This window comes from Leucopleurus acutus (assembly GCF_964270905.1).
Source record: "Leucopleurus acutus genome assembly, chromosome: 11".
Taxonomy (NCBI): domain Eukaryota; kingdom Metazoa; phylum Chordata; class Mammalia; order Artiodactyla; family Delphinidae; genus Leucopleurus; species Leucopleurus acutus.
The window spans coordinates 83,464,090-83,481,921 of NC_139152.1; the positions used below are offsets into that span (position 1 = coordinate 83,464,090).

The 17,832-nt window shown below is 40.2% G+C and overlaps 1 protein-coding gene across 2 annotated transcripts in view; it reads left to right on the forward strand.

Annotated features, from left to right (window-relative positions):
- Positions 1-17,832, forward strand: part of ANO4 (anoctamin 4) — a gene marked incomplete at both ends in the record, with an annotated part of 231,406 nt that overhangs the window by 129,111 nt on the left and 84,463 nt on the right. For both annotated transcript variants that reach the window (XM_082850054.1, XM_082850055.1), the window contains 3 exons: positions 914-1,048; positions 2,108-2,204; positions 7,564-7,624. In XM_082850054.1, the coding sequence (XP_082706180.1) occupies positions 914-1,048; positions 2,108-2,204; positions 7,564-7,624 (293 nt within the window). The remainder of the gene's footprint in view (positions 1-913; positions 1,049-2,107; positions 2,205-7,563; positions 7,625-17,832) is intronic.

A 17,832-nucleotide genomic window follows, 5' to 3' on the forward strand; every position in this document is an offset into this window, starting at 1 on the left:
TCTGTTGGGACACAATAGAAGATAGGATAAATAAATAATCCATGCTTTTAGGAGCCATTGAGTACTCTAGGAAGCAAGCAGCAGACAGCATTTGGAAACAGATGGTCAACATTCGTTTAGAAGGAGAATAAGAAATAATTCGAATATTCTTACATTGGACTAAGAAGTAATTCACTTCTAAGTTCTGAAATTTAGCTGTTGAAGGGCATAGAAAACACAATAATGATATTTAAGAAATAAAAACCAAACTTCACAGACCACAGGGCACTAGGCAGGCTGGTTAGTCTCAGGAAAATATTTATAGAGGTAGATATCAATGCCTGTGAAGAGTCATCACTTAAAAGGGAAAGTTGCTCTCAGAATTGATTCATGTTGAATCTCAGTAATTAGAGTTCTTTCTTTGTAACATCTTATGATTCTAGCATTTTAAACATCTGGTAAAACTACAAAATATTGAAAGGGGTGTTTAAAAGTTTTTCACAGTAATTTTGTTTACTATTTTAAAAAAATATATGTAATTATAATACATGCATTACAAACAAACACACACTCAGAAATGGCAAAAATGAGATTATGTGTTGGCACCGACTCTTCAAATTCCCCTGGTTCCTTGTCAATAACAGTATCATGTATAACTTCCTGAATGAGCTGGGTTTATTCTGTGTTTTCAGAACAAGCTTGCATACAATCCTGTTCTTTTACGGAAGGGTTCATTCTATTTCTGATCTAGAGTAATAGGAAAAGAAACTTAAGTCCAGAGCTTAAATTTGGTCAAACGTTCCATTCTCTCCGCTTACTTTGTCTGCATGGTTATCAGCAAAGCCACAACAAAGTAAAATGACTGAGCAAAGTGTTATAATGCCTAACGTTAAACACTTCAGTATAATTTGCAAGGCTGCTGTGTCTTAAACAGGCGGTACTTCGGAGAGAAGATTGGGCTGTATTTTGCCTGGTTGGGCTGGTACACCGGCATGCTCTTCCCAGCCGCTTTCATTGGATTATTTGTCTTTTTGTATGGAGTCATAACTCTGGATCACTGCCAAGTCAGGTACGGGGAGCTCTGGGTGAGCCTGCCTTTGCTTATATTTGGAGTTGGGCATTTGTGTTTTGGGGGTGTTCACAGACGATCGGCCCACTTAGCTATTCATTTTAACTTCTTTCCAATCTCTCCTGGAAAAATTCAAAACGTTCACTTCACCAGGTCTGCCCATCCATTGCCCTTGTTGCTGTGGTCTCCAGCTACCAAGGAAGCAAAGCTCACATTTATGGGTATACGAGCCACTACATATCCACAGAACAAATCACTTTCCTTCACTGGCTCAAAGTTGCTCTTTTTCTGACTTTTTCACCTTTTTCTTTCTAACTAATACTGCAAAATAGTGGGTTAATCATCCTTTTTTTTTTTTTTATCAGTTGTGTGTTCTTACAAGGACCCTGTAAGCTGGAAAGACATCTCACCAACTTGCTGAAACCTTGTGAATGATTCAGTGTTAACAATTGTTATCTTGGCTCTTTTGCTAGAATATAGTTTAAGGTATTCATAGAGATCTTCGTACAAGGCCAGACAGTGATCTTAAATAATAAATAAATGTGCCTTTTAGAAGTGGCTGCAAAAATATTTTAATTTCTGGGGAAATTGTTAATGAGATGTGGTTTTCTCCCAGAACTACTCCCTAGTATTTTTATTTATTCCTCCATAATTTATTCTTATTTATCATGCACATAGAAGTTAAGACTGGCACTGTGAGGTATCTCATTGTTCCCATAATTCAGTATGAAATTGCTTCCAACCTGTGCAGTGTTGTGAATGACTTCTGTATAACCTGAGGTATAAACAATCAATGTTTTGCTTCATGTATTTTCCTGAGCTTAGCTAATGAATATGTAAAAGCCAAGAAACAGCCTCATAAATATGTAGGTTTATCAAACTATTAAACTGTGCAGGGACTTGTTTATATTAATAACTAGAAAAGGCTAAGAAGCTTCTGAGGGCAAAAATTTAATCTACTGAATCTTATTTACTGGTCGACTATTCTGGTGAAATTGAAGGGGAAAAAAAATGCTGTTATGTCATCAAAAAGCGGTCCTTTTTTGTTGTCTTTTCCAGTAAAGAAGTCTGCCAAGCTACAGATATCATCATGTGTCCTGTGTGCGATAAATACTGTCCATTCATGAGGCTGTCAGACAGCTGCGTTTATGCCAAGGTAATTTCAACTAGGCAGCATTTTAGATTGAATTTATTTATTTGTTTGCTTGTTTATATAAATTTATTTACTTATTTTTGGCTGTGTTGGGTCTTTGTTGCTGCGTGTGGGCTTTCTCTAGTTGTGGCGAGTGGGGGCTACTCTTCGTTGCGGCGCGGGGCTTCTCATTGCAGTGGCTTCTCTTGTCGCGGAGCGTGGGCTCTAGGTGCGCGGGCTTCAGTAGTTGTGGCACGCGGGCTCAGTAGTTGTGGCTCGTGGGCTCTAGAGCGCAGGCTCAGTCGTTGTGGCGCATGGGCTTAGTTGCTCCATGGCATGTGGGATCTTCCTGGACCAGGGATCCAACCTGTGTCCCCTGCGTTGGCAGGCGGATTCTTAACTACTGTGCCACCAGGGAAGTCCCAGATTGAATTTAATACACACCTTCCTGAGAGATGGTGGTGACCACGTTCTATCCGTCCTTTCTGGTCTTTGATTCTCGAGTTTACCTTGTAGGAGAGACTTACCTTCATTATTCAGTATTCTAATTCAGATATTCGTTTTACTGTATATGTATTTAAAATGTATTGGCTCTAATTATTATCACAGGAAGCAAATAGAACAGTTGATGGAATCCGAGAAAGTTAGGTTCAAATCTTGACTGTGCTGTTTACCACTTGTTACTAGAGGAACATGTTATTTAACCTCATCTGAGCCTCAGTGTTCTCATCTGTAAAATGGAAAACATGATACTCGTTTCACATGACTGCTTTATAAGAAATGTGATAATGAGCGTAGTGCTTAGCAAATGGTAAGGTCTCAGTGACGACTGCCATTATTTTCCTCCTCTTCATCATCATTATTGTCCAAAAGACCTAGATTCAAGTTCAGGTCAGCTACTTACCTCCTTGACCTTGCACATGTACAGACTCTTTGAGCCTGAGCTTTCTCTTCTCTAAAATGCAGGCAGCGATACCTGCCCTCTCTGCCCCATGGCATGTCATGAGGACCAAAGAAGATAGCATATGTGAAAGTGCTTTGAAAAAAAAATACATAACACCATTATGTCTATATGTTATTACATAGCCCTTTCTGATGTTATACCTCACTTTATTAAAATTTTAGACACATTCATCAAATTTCTAGAGTTCATTACTGAAGGGCAGTATCGCTAATGCAAAGCAATGGCTGGAGTATAGACTGATGAAGACTTTTTAAGACCCACTGCCTATCAGCTTACCCAGATTCCAGGTATGAAAGGGGTTGGCAGATTTTATGTAACCTCTACAATCACTGCAGCTTGGATCCATCTAATTATACTGTTGGCATTGCAGAGTTTTGCTCAATTTAAGTGTGGGTACATTAGATAGGCAGCCCAGGATCCCACCCATCCATGCTGTCTCTAGCCCTGTAGGTGGCCAGTCTGGTGGGAGGAACAGCAGCCAGCTGTGATTTTACAAAGATTTGGGCTTTTAGTATGTGCTGCAAGGAACCAGAAAAGCCCAAAATACTCTCCCTTCCTTTGGAGAACATACAGATAGACCTGCCTGGATGAGGACAAATTCAACAGAGTGAGCTTGGGAAATAGAGATGTGGTGAGAATCAAAAGAGGTTGGTCAGTAATATAATTTTGCTTAAAGATCATGAGTTAGGGGCTTCCCTGGTGGCACAGTGGTTGAGAGTCCGCCTGCCGAGGCAGGGGACACGGGCTCGTGCCCCTGTCCGGGAAGATCCCACATGCCGCAGAGCGGCTGGGCCCGTGAGCCATGGCCGCTGAGCCTGCGCGTCCGGAGCCTGTGCTCCGCAACGGGAGAGGCCACAACAGTGAGAGGCCCGCGTACCGCAAAAAAAAAAAAAAAAAGATCATGAGTTAAACACGAATGACTCAGCTATAAAAATCCTGCTTTGGGGGAATCTCAGAAGCCCAGTTTTGTTTGTTTGTTTGAGCGATGTTTGTTTGTTATGTTAAAGATCTGCCTTGAGTGAAATTCCTTTTTTTTAGGGGAGCTGTAATAATTCCTTAAAATAATCATCATGGATAGTTTAGCGTGCTCAGGTTTTATAGGGCCTTCGTTGGTCGGTCGTCTTACCAAACTCTCTAGATCTAAAACGATAATAATTACAATAATAGCTAGGCAACCTACATTTATTATTTCTAATTCTCACAGCAACTTCAAGGTAGGTGTTACTATTCCCATTTTACTCAGAGACTCAGAGAGGTAGAAGTTGTTTATCGGTGGTCACACAGCAGCAAGTCGCTGGCTCTTGGTTTATCTGAGTATAAAACACGTCGTTGTGCCACACTGAGCTTCAAGATGCTTAGATTCTAAATTTTGCATTTGGCCTGGCCTGGAAACTTAGTAAAAGGAAGGCTTAAGGGCCTCAGAATGAAATAACTGAAGTTAGACAGAGTCTCCTTTCGAAATGCCGGACTGATTTAATGAGACTGAGGATGCATAGAAATATTGGATCAAGGAGGAGCCCAGATCCAAGTCAGTCAGCAGCTCTTGTGCTCATCAGGAATGTTTTATCCCTGACCCTCGCACTTGTACTTGCAAGGGTCAGAAACTCAATCAAACTGGCTTAAGCAGAAAGGGATTTACTGACTCGTTTCACTGCAGAAGATACTAGAGCAGCTCACACTGTCTGAGCAGCAGAACCTCATGCCGAGAACTGGTCATCCAGGCCCTCAGATCTCACTCTCTGGCCGCCTGTCTGTGATCATTCTGTAGACAGGTGCTCGTCTCATGATGGGAGAGATGGTTGCTGACTGTCACAGCTCCAGGCCTCCGTCTTCCTTCCTGTATCTCCCTAAACATATTTGCACGCTTATTTTAAATTCTTGACCTGCTGTTACAGAACGTCTGTTTCAGAAGGTGTATATTGCTTACTTTGGAATTTTTTGGAGGCAGCTGTCTTCCCCAGATAGTCTGTGATTTTGGCCTGTGGGTGCTTGTCCCATGGAGGTATCGACCACTTTGGGTGAGGGTCAGAGGCCAGGTCAGTCCTGGTGAGTTTACAGAGAGAAGAGGACAACGTGTCCCAGGCACCACTGTGCGCTGTCGCTCTGTCAGAGGGCTTTTCTGGTCAGTTTCATTTGTAAGCCTGCTTAGAACAAAGCAGAATTGGAAGGAGGCGCTCTCCCTTGATTGTAACTACCAGCCCCGGGGTTTAAAAGGGAAAGGACCGAGAAGTGAATGTTCGAGGCCAGCCGGCCACGCAGCACCTGCATTCATCATCTCTCCGACAAAGCGGGACTCTGGGCGTCCCTGATATTACCCCCAAGAATACCAGCACTTGAGATTTGACCTGTTGCAGCTGATTTCTGAGGGAGGGGAAACTAATTTTCCAATGCCAGTGAGGGAGAGGCTAGACTGGAACTTACGTATTTCTCTAACCTGTGTTCTCACTCTGCTTGGGAACCACTACCACTCCCCACCATCTCTCTCTCGCTCGCTCGCTCTCTCTCTCTCTCTCTCTCTCGCTCTCGCTCTCGCTCTCTCTCTCTCTCTCTCTCTCTCTCACACTCTCTCTCTCACACACACACACACACACACACACCAGCTTAAGGCAACCTTCTGTTTCCCCTGGCATTTCTCAGGATCTTGGTTTGTGTGTTTGTGTGTTTTGTCAGTTCCTGAAATCTACTCTCCTGCTTCTCCAGGTTTGATTTTGGCAGAGGGAGCCATTAGCCTGTCCTAGCTTACCATCTTAGGAGGAACTAGAAGTCCCTATTAATTCACCCTGATTCACATATTTCCAAATCGGTAATTGCAGCGGGAAAATGTGTCTCTCCAAGTGTTTTCATACCAGTTCCAGGGAAGGACTCCGATTGGTTGTACTTGAGCCATGTTACCCAGAGAAGGAGGAAAAATGATCCCCACAGCCTAAAACAATGACAACCACAATCCATTCCAGAATCTTCCCTGATGGTGCAGGGAGTGTCCACCAGGAAATACCCTAGGAGGGAGCACAAACCAACCACTTACCACCAAGGCTTTCAGGCTTGATTTGATGCTGACCACCTGATACACGTAGTGTAACACTCCTTCTGGCATCGAAATAAGTTGGCTTTAGACTTTTGTCTCACACTAGGTGTCTGAATGCTCTCTATCTCTCCTGTGTTTAAAGAAAGAAAAGTCATAAACTTTTGGAAAATTTTGAAATACTTCACAATCTGATATAATAGGAAAAGACCTGTTTATACTTGGCACGTTCTCCAAGGGACAGTAAAGTATACTTTATAGAGAGCTATTAAGCACCAAAAAAAAAAGGTTATGCTTTACGAACATATCAGTCATCATTTCAGTTTGGCTTGATGTTGGTGTGATTTATCCTGGAGGTGGAAATGAGCTTGGCAGTGTTACAGCGAAAAGAGATATTTTTGCTTTCTGCTATGGTGATTGCAATAGAATAGATTATTCTAGCAATAAAGTATTTGCTAGCTGTCTTTGTGTTATGTGTAAGAGGTAAATGTAGTGATTACCTGAGGTTTTAATAAAGGTAGAAGTGGTTTGTGTTAATGGGTTGCTCTTCTTTATAATGCCATAGTCCAGGGGGCAGCCCAGAAAACGTTTGCTCAAAACTACACACACAAAATGGCCATGTTTTCAAAGAGAATAAATGAAGCATTAAAAACAGTGCTGGGGAAATCAGAAACCTTTACAGCAGCAACATTAATACCTGCCTGGTCTTTTTTCTTTTTTAAATTTACTTATATTTGGCTGTGTTGGGTCTTTGTTGCTGCGCGCAGGCTTTCTCTAGTTGCGGCGAGCAGGGGCTACTCTTCGTTGAGGTGCACAGGCTTCTCATTGAGGTGACTTCTCTTGTTGCGGAGCACAGGCTCTAGGCGTGTGGGCTTCAGTAGTTGTGGCACGTGGGCTCAGTAGTTGTGGCTCGTGGGCTCTAGAGTGCAGGCTCAGTAGTTGCGGCGCACGGGCTTAGTTGTTCCGCGGCATGTGGGATATTCCCGGACCAGGGCTCGAACCCGTGTCCCCTGCACTGGTAGGTGGATTCTTAACCACTGTGCCACCAGGGAAGCCCCCTACCTGGTCTTAAATATAAATCTATCCACATGAGATATGCATGTGTATTAGTTTTTATAGTGTGCGAAAGGAAATTCTTAACAGCACCATTGGGGCTGCTGATAAATTCTCAACTAAGTGATAGCCACATAAATGGAACAAGTTCTCCTTTCTATATCCAAACTATTTCACAGAAAAAAATCCCTTCTTCCTTATGGTCCAAAAGGAATATCCCCCAAAGAAACCCTGTCAAATTCATTGCATTGTCAGAGCTATTTTTACAGAACGTGAAAAAAAAAAAGTGAATTGCAATATTATATATAGGAAATTAGTTTAACTGTGACTCATAATGTTCCCAGGTAACCCACCTTTTTGACAATGGAGCCACTGTCTTCTTTGCTGTTTTCATGGCAGTCTGGGGTAAGTGTTCTACATTCGTATAACTTGTTCCCATCATCTGCTCTATGATATGTTCCTTTAAAGTCTGATTTTGGATATGAGAGGAAGAAGCTTGAGTAAATTCAGTTGGCTGTTGTATTAGACACAAGTCGATAAATAATTCATTTGGTTTATTTTAAAAGTGATGTTGTAGAGGAGAACATGTCTTATTTCTCTTAAGCCTTCAGCAGTTTCATCAGCATTCCATTATTGGAGTCAAATTCACCTTCTGTTGGAGACAAAAATAAAGCCTATGGTATACCAAAAGGTCTGCTGACACCTGAATACCCATCTCAGTATATATAGGACTTTCTGTTGTGAGTGGAATCTTTTCATCTAATATGTGAGCACCCGCCTCTAGGCTTCTTCCAGTTCTGGTCAATTGACTCCTCATAAACAAGATCTACTCCCAATACTGAACTGAGTCCTTCTAAATCACTTCAAGCCAATAGCCCTACAATAACAAGGTATGATGGAACATTCACTTAAGAATTCCTTAGCCCAAAGAAGTTACTTAACCCACTTTTTGGGAAAATGGGTTTAATAATATCTTCCTAGTCAAATAATTATAGAGCTCTAATTTAATAGTATAGAAAAGAGTCAGGACAAATACATAATAAACGATGAATGGCGGTTACCTTTGGAGAGGAGGTTACCTTTCACAGAAGGGTAGGTAGACAGTGATGAGAGTCAGGCCTTTTACACTACATATTTTCCGTTTGGTTTGAATTTTTTGACAATGATTATGCATTTTTTCTAGAACTTAAAAAGCCAAAATCTGAATTTTGAGGTTATAGAACTCTACCAACTCAAGCTTAGGTTCATGTTGTTCCTTATGTATGGAATGAATATCAGAATCTTTGCCATCTTTCAGGACCTAGCTGAAGTGGCATCTTCTTCAGCCAGAAGATGTCTTCCTCCTTTGAATTTCCATACCATTTGGTTTATGCCATTCTTTGGGCACTGATAATGATTTGCATACACAATTTTTCTCCCCTAATAGATTCATGGTCCTCAAGAACTATTATGGTCATGAAAAACCTTATGCATTTCTTTTTAAGACAGAGAGATTAATATTCATTAGATGGATGGATGGATAAATGTATGGATTGGGAAAAAAGAAGGGAAAGAGAAGAAAATTACCAAAAGAGTTTCTTTATAAGACAATAAATATGTTTAAATGGTCTCTTTGGCATGTAGAAATATAAAACCTTGTTTTCTTTGGGAGGTTTGTTCTAAGTATGTTATGTCTTCTTTACCTCGAGCTCTTCAAAAGCAAGTTGTCCCGCCCACCGCAGCTCTGTTGAAGAAAATTTTTGAACCCTATGACTCCAGCCCCTTTTCACCCAGTGGGCATTTGTCCCAAGAATAGTCAAACCATAGGTTGGTGAGTGTCATGAGAGAAGGTTCTGCCCAAACAGGAGCTGGCAATGCCACCCAGAGTCTTAGTCTTAAGAATGTGGATTGGCAAATGTGGAGCGACACAAGAGAGTTAGCAGTAGAAACAGGCACTGAAAGATGCAGAGAGGGAAGAAACAGGAGGGAGGAAGGGAGAGAGGGAGATTGAGATTGACCAGCAGGTAGAATTGGGGACCAGGAGGAATTATGAGCAGGTTGAGTTTATGAGAAATTGAACCTAGAAATAAGCAGAAGCAAAGAACTAGTAGAAAAAATTAGAATAGAGGGTACAGAAGCCAACTGGTAGCCATCTGGGAGAAAATGCAAGACAATCTCCCAAGAGAAGCAAAGAAAGAATGTGGCCAAGTCATGTTATTAGTGGAGTACCAGGGTGAAGACCCAGGGTGTCTTGTGGCTGTAGTCTCTCAAGCTGCTGGCTTCCATATCCTGTCTAAATAGGTCCAGTCTTTCAATTCCCATGGGATTTCTGCCTCCCTTGGTGGACCTTGGGAAAGCCCTCACTATTTATGCTACCCCTTACTGCATCTCTTGCAAACAAAGGAAGGTAACCATAATAGAGTTTTGGTTACAGGAATGACCTCTCAGGTCAAGAATGTGTATCTGGCTTTTCTAGAACATATTAGTATTGGTAACCATGATCATGAAATATAATAAGACATCCAGTACTTCAACTTTGCCATGATCACAAATGAGGAGACTCTGGAAAATGTATTCATTTCCTAAATCAGTGGTTCCCAAACTTTTTCAAGTCATGACACATAGGAAATGATAATATTTGCACAGCATGCTGATGTCCATGAAGGAACCTGCTCATGGCCAGGGATAATACTGCCCTAAGAACCTTAGCCTCCCCCAAAACTGCTGGGATTATCACCTCTGGCAGACCTGTAATCCATTCCTGGCATACATATTGGGAAGCTCTGTTTTGGGCTACTGGTCTACTGTGTAATAGGTTAATACTTCTGTAGAGAGAGTGGTATTCAGAAGAATTAACACACAAAACTCCCTTATCCATTTCAGTGTTCCACCAATTTTACATATACTTTGGCTGAAATGATATTTTCTTCTCCCAGTTACCCAGAAGTAAAATTCTGGTAGAATGATAATAGTCTATAAGGTAGAGGTTGTCATCTCCACCCCTCACCCAGTACCACCATTGTAAAGGGGATGGCATCCCTTTCTTGCAAGTTGGAATGTCTTATACTGGGGATAACAGACAGCCTTTATTATTTCATCTCTGCCAACCTCAGTGGACTGGTAGTGATTGCCTGGAGCATGGAGGTTGCAAGTAGGTAGGCTGGAGATCTGGCAGTCCTTGTTCCTTGGAGGGCACTCAGTAAGAAGCTGATAGATGTTTTGTAATAACCTTTGAACAAAGGGAACATTTTAGGGCCATTCCAGGCAACGCAAGCCTGGAATAATTCATTTTCAGAATTGCTTTGTCTTCGTAGACAGCTTATTACTTAAATCTTGTATTGTTCCCAGTTTGAGAAAAAGAATCATTTACCCCAGGTGTTTCTTTGTAGATAGGGCTTTGCCTTTTGCAGAAATCTAGAATAGCCGATAACAGTGATAATTAGAATAATAGCATACACTTATTGAGGGCTTACTATATTAAGCATTGTTCAGTATCATCTCAGTTAATCTGTATAGCAACCTTTGAGGAAGGGAATATTACTATTCCCATGTGATAGATGAGAAAATGGAGGCAGTAGCTAGAAAAACGTGGTAAAGCCAAGAGTTAAACTAGACAAGCTTTTAGCCCCTCCACTCCACTGCTAGGACCGTGTGCTGTCTGTAATCCTGTTTGCTTCTGTTTCACGGATCTGAACTTTAAAATAAAAGACTGTTACACTTGTCCCGAGCCCAGTATAAACATGTATCAGTTCTAACGGAGCTCGGTTTAATGGTCTCAGGATCATCCTTTACAGCTGACAAGTTACAACATTTAGGAAAACAAATGCACTTTATCTTCGGGAAATTGCTAGGTATGGAGATGATGAGAACAGATCTAAGGGGTTTACAAGTCCTCAGAAGGGATGGGGTTGGTGTGTCTGTTTTGTTGCCTTTTGCTTTGTATGTTCACCGGAGAAACAATAAGGCTCCATTTGGAAACAGTCTGTAGTTTCTGGAAGGGCCTTTGTGTGGGGTTAGAAATCTTGACAGAACTCCACCACCTTTGTTCCTGTTCACACTCGTGTGATGCAGGGCCTCCTAGGGACTATTCTGTGAGCCTAGGGCTTGAATCAGAGTGGCTCTTTCGTCAATGATCATTTTGGTTCAGAAAGATTCAAGGGACAGACAATTATGGTCTAAATTAGCTCTCTCCCTAGGGGAAAAAAAATGAGTCATTAGGGAGTTTGATACTGGCAGAGACTTGCCAGGAAGCATATTATCTCGCTGTTCTTTGTTTCTGTTTTCTTTTTTTCTTTTTTTTTCCTCTTTCAAGTGTTGCCAAAAATTAAATTATCCCCAGTAAACAAACAAATCGAGGTCCTCAGAGCTTTCCAATCAAAATCACAAGATTGTGGTTGTTTAAATGCAAATTCAAAGATTCTGCATATGGTCCCATCAGTAATTTAAGAACAAAGTATGTCTCATTTTTTGAAAGTAAATTTTATAATAATTTGCCTTTTGTTTTTAGATATTTACACTAATTTTCATAATCTTATCTATATATCCAATGAAAAACGGTGATTGTATATTCAGAAAATGAAAATGTATACATTTACTAAATGCCTACTAGGTGTGTAGGTGCAGTCACATATGATACCTCATCAATTTCTCATAACCCACCAGGAAGAAATTCCTATCTCCATCTTATAGATGAGGATATTCAGGCTCAGAGAGGTTATGCAACTTGCCTAAGATTACCCAGCAGCTGGTAAGTGATGGAGTCTGGATTTTAAACCAGATTTCGTCTGCCAAACTCCGGAGTCATTCTGAAGTATGTCCACTGTGGCATTCACCTCCTATAGGATGTTATAAGATTTCATTACTCAGCAGACAGTGCATATTCACTGTCCCTTGGCACTGGGTATACCTAAAAAATGAGTAAGGTGTGATCTCTGCTTTCAGAAGTTGGTAATTATAATGCTAGGTGTTAAGTCCAATTTATAAAGAGACAGTGAGGGTCCATGCAGCCAACTTCCTGAGGCAAAAAGGAAAAGCAGAAAAGCTTTTACCCAAGAACAGATATTGGAACCAAGTCTTAAATTTGCCAGGCAAATAAATGGAGTTGGGGGAGGTATGAATAACATTCTGAGCGGAGAACAGTGTGAGCAAAACTCTGAAAAGGAATGCTTAGACATTACATGTGCTAGGGACATAGAATGTGTCCTGGTTTCCTAGGGGGTGCTGTAACAATATACCACAAACTGGGTGGCTTAAAACCCCAGAAAGTTATCCTTTCACAGTTCTGGAGACTAGATGTCCGAAATCAAGGTGTCAACAGTGTTGGTTCCTTTGGGAGACCCTGTGTGGGAATCTGTCCCATGTGTCTCTCTTAGATTCTTGTGCTGGCCAGCAAACCTTGGCATACCTTGGCTTGGAGAGAACAGGGCTCCAATCTCTGCCCCCCATCTTCACCTGCATTCTCCTCGTGTCTCTGTTGTCTTCACATGGTGGTCTTCTTATATGAGGACACGAATCATTATTAGATTAAGGGCCCACCTTACTCCAGTATGAACTCAACTAGTTAATCTGCAGTTATTTTATTTCCAAATAAGGTGACATTCTGAGGTTGGAGCTTAGGACACCAACATATTTTTTTGCAGGGGGGACACAATTCAGCCATAAAAGAGTATATGTTGAAGCCTGAGTTCTGTTTATCACACAACATCTGTACCACAACAGAGAACCATGGCTTCACCCTGTAGGCAGCAGAAAGCCAGCTGAAGTTGTAAACTGGGGAGTGACATCATCAGTGTTTGGGAAGCAACTGTGGCAACAGTGTGGGGAGGGGTGAAAGTGGGGACCAATAGGTAGCAGGTAGCCACTAAGAAGGCTGTTCCAGTGCTCAGTTAAAACATCATGCAGAATTGGGTGTCAGGGAAGATCTTAATTACAGAATAAAAAAATATATATTGGGCTTCCCTGGTGGCTCAGTGGTTAAGAATCCGCCTGCCAATGCAGGGGACATGGGTTCGAGCCCTGGTCATGGAAGATCCCACATGCCACGGAGCAACTAAGCCTGTGCACCACAACTACTGAGCCTGTGCTCTAGAGCCCACGAGCCACAACTACTGAGCCCATGTGCCACAACTACTGAAGCCCGCATGCCTAGAGCCCATGCTCTGCAACAAGAGAAGCCACCACAATGAGACGCCCACGCACTGCAACAAAGAGTAGGCTCCGCTCACTGCAACTAGAGAAAGCCCGTGCACAGCAACAAAGACCCAACGCAGTCACAAATAAGTAAAGATAAATAAATTTTTTAAAAAACAAATATATTATAAACATATATAAACATATACATAAATATATTTTCCTTGCTTTAGTTGTTTGTGACAGACAAAAATTGGAAATAACCTAAATATCCAACAATAGAATGGTTAAGGAAATTATAAGTAGCCATTAAAAATCGTCTTTCCAAGCATATAATAATGTAACACAAAGCTATATTTAACTTTTTTTAATATAGGATACAAAGTATACAAGTAAAGTGTGATTTCAGGTATAGAAGCGTCACCGACTCCAAAGTCCTACTGCTCACTGCATGACAGGCCAATAAATCGAGAGATGATATACTGGGGCAAAGAATAGTGACTTTATTCAAAAAGCCAGAAGACTGAGAAGATGGCGGACTGGTGTCCCAAAGAACTATCTTGCCTAGATTTCGATGCTAGTTTCTTTTGTAGAACAAAGAGGGGGGAGGTGAGGAGGAAGAATAAAAAAGGCTATAAGTCATTGTAGATATTTCCTAGTTCTGGACAGACTCTGGAAGGGGATGTGTTAATTTCTTCTTACTTGCAGCCATTCACAGTTGGGCCTGGTCAAAATGTTTCCTGTGAGCTAAACAAAGGTATTTTATATTATATTAATGGTGGTGTCCTTTGGGTGATAGGACATTTTTATCAGTTTTAGTTAGGTATAATTCACATAAAATAAAATCCAGTGATTTTAAGTATACATTTTGACATTATGTCAAACATATATAGTCATGTAACCGTCACTGTAATGATGACATAGAACATTTTCATTTTCCAGAAAGTTTCTTCAAGCCTCTGAAGTCAGCCCCTTGGCAGCCTCAGACGTGCTTTCTATCACTATAGTTTACTCTGTTCTAGAATTGCATACAAATAGAGTCTTTCAGTATTTAGCATTTTGTTTCTGGCTTCTTCCACTAAGATTAAAGCTGTTGAGATTCATTTATATTGTTGCATATGTTGGTAGTTTGTTCTTTATAGTACAGAATAGTATTCCATTGCCTGAAATATACCAAAATTTGTTTATTCATTTTATCCATTTGTTTACCCAAATGTTGATAAACATTTGGATTCAATCCAGTTTTTAGCTATTATGAATACAGCTGAGACTTAACGGCTATTATAAAAATTTTATGCACATTTGCATAAATGTCTTTGTATTTATTTCTCCTGGGAAAATAATCAGGAGTGGCATTGCTGGATCATAGAATAAGGGAATGTCTAACTTTATAAAAAATTGTTTTCTGAAGTAGCTGTGCCGTTGTGCATTCCCAATAGCATTATATGAGAGCTCCAGGTGTTCCACATCCTCACAAACACCTGAAATTATTAGTCTTTATAATTTTAGTTATCCTAGTGGGTACATAGTGTTATCCCATTGTGGTTTTAATTTGCATTTCCCTGATGACTAGTGATGTTGAACATCTTTCCGTAAGCTTGTTTGCAATCTGCACATCTTTAGTGAAGTGTTTGTTCAAATGCCCATTTGTTATTGGGTTGTTTGTCTTCTTATTTTTAAGTTAAAAGAGTTATTTATATAATCTGAGAAGTCCTTTAGCATACTATGTTTGCAGATATTTTTCCCAGTTCGTGGCTTTCATTTTTATGTTCTTAATGGTATCTTTTAAAAAGCAAGCACTTGCAGGGAGATCAGCTCGGTGCTTTGTGACCACCTAGAGGGGTGGGGTAGGGAGGGTGGGAGGGAGGGAGACTCAAGAGGGAAGAGATATGGGAACATATGTATATGTATAACTGATTCACTTTGTTATAAAGCAGAAACTAACACACCATCGTAAAGCAATTATACTCCAATAAAGGTGTTAAAATAAAATAAAAAATAAGAATAAAAATAAAAAGCAAGTGCTTGGAATTCACTGGCAGTCCCGTGGTTAGGACTTCATGCTTCCAACTGCAGGGGGCACAGATTTGATCCCTAGTTGGGGAACTAAGATCCCACATGCCTTGTGGCATGGCCAATAAATTAATTAATTAATTAAAAGTTTAAAATGAAAAATAAATAAAATAAAAATAAAAGACAAGAGTTTTTACTTTTGATATATTCCAATTTAATTTATTTTTTTATTCTGTGATTTTTGTTTTTTTAAGAAATCTTTGCCAAACTCAAGGTCCCTAAGATTTTCTTCTAGAGAGCTTGTAGTTTTAGATCATATATTTAGGTCCATGAGTTATTTCAAGTTGATTTTTGTATATAGTGTAAGGTAAGGGTCAGATCCATTTTTTTTGCATATATGGATATCCAATTGTTCCAGTACTACTTGCTGAAAGATTATCCTTTTCTTCCTTGAATTTTCTTGGCATATTTTGGTTGAAAATCAGTTGGCCATGTATAGGTCTATATGTGAAATTTTTTTCTGTTTGATCTATATGTGTACTTTTATGTAATAACACTGTGTTGATTATTATAGCATAATAGTAAGCTTTGAAATCTTCCTCTTTTAAAAAATTGTTTGGTCTGCTTTAGGTCCTTTGCATTTCCATATAAATTTTAGAATTAATTTGTCAATTTTTACCCTCCAAAAATGCTGATATTTGATTGTGATTTAGTCGAATCAATAAATCAGTTTGGGAATACTGAAGACTTACTATCAAATATTTCTACCCATGAATGTCATTTAGCTTTTCATTTATTTAATTTCTTTAAGCAATGTTATGTAATTTCCAATGTACAGGTCTTGCATGTTCTTAGAAAATTTTCCAGAATCATATTGTCTAGTACTCCAATTGCATGTATGTTAGACCACTGAATATTGTCCTACAGGTTACTTATACTTTGGTTACCCTTTTTCAGTCTTTTTAGTCTTTGTGTTCTCCAGGCTCCTTTTTATATTGTTTCTGTTGATTTGTCTTCAGGTTCACTGATCTTGTCTTCTGAAAAAGCTAATCTTCTGTTAATCCTATCCAGTGTATTTTTCTTTTCCTGTCTTGTATTTTTCATCTCAGATTTTAATCAATTGGATCTTTTTGTATATTTTATCACTTTCCCCATTGTGTTCAGGTTTTTATCTACCTTCTTGACATATGAAGCATATTTATAATACAGTTGATTCTTGAACAGCACAGATTTGAACTGCACAGGTCCACTTATATGCAGATTGTTTTTCAATAAATATGTACTGCAGTACTATATGATCAGCAATTGGTTGAATCCACAGATGTGGAACTGCTGATATGGAGGCCTACTATAAAGTTATATGTGAATTTTTCAACTGCATGGGGGTCGGCACCCCTAACCCCCACATTGTTCAAGAGCCAACTGTAGTTGTTTTGTCATCCTTGCTCTATCATGTCTAGGCTGTCAGTCTGAGATTGATTGAATTTTCTCTTAGTTATAGGTTTTATTTTCCTGCTAATTTGCATTCCTGGTAATTTTTTATTCAGTGCTGGAAAGTGTTGAGTTTTGGGGGTTTGTTGTGTTTCTTTGGTGCTGGACTTTGTTCAGGCATGCAGTTAACTAACTTGCAGCCCTGTTTGATCCTTTTGAAACTTGTGTTTAGCTTGTTTATTGTAAGTCCAGAGACTTACAATAGTCCACAACTAAGGCATCACCTGTATTAGTCCTCTTATAATACCTGTGTATTATAATACTCTGCATTCTGACTAGTGGGATTGTGAACTACTTCTGGCCCTCTGTGAACTCTGAGGATTGTTTAGCTACCAAGCAGCCTCATGTAGTTTCACCCTATGCATGTCAAGAGTAGAGGGGACCTTGTTGCTGATATTGCAGCTTTCTTTTAGTATAGCTCCTTCCTTTCTGGTATTCTGCCCCATAGATAATTGCCAACTCACCCTCCCTACTCAATCTCTGTCTCCCCAGCTCAGTAAGACCACTAGGCCCTGTTTTTGTTCTCCCTGCCTGAACTGTATCCTGGGAACTGCCTAGAAGCAATGAGTTGGTATGCTCCTAGGGCCCACCTCATTTATTTCTTTCCTCTCGGTGTCACAGGTTTGCACTGTCTCTTGTCCAGTGCTGATAACAGCTATTTCTTATATTGTAGTAGTTAATCCTCATGAGTGGAAGCGAAAGTCCTCAGCCTGCTGCAGTTTAATGGCTTCTTATAGAAGGGAAGCATACGCTCAGACAAGGCCTCAGAGAATTGTGGTTCCCTGGAGAAACTGCCATGATCCATGGTGTCTCCTAGGCAATACCAGTTCAGAAACACTGTTGGAATACGCAGAGCTAATCTGACCTGGGGATACAGACTCTTCTAAACTCTGCAAACACCAGTGCATAAGCTAGTATGTGAAAATACAGGTATATGGTAGTGAATATTATTTTATAATGACCATCACATTATTCCTCTGTCAGGAAACTTGGGAAACCAA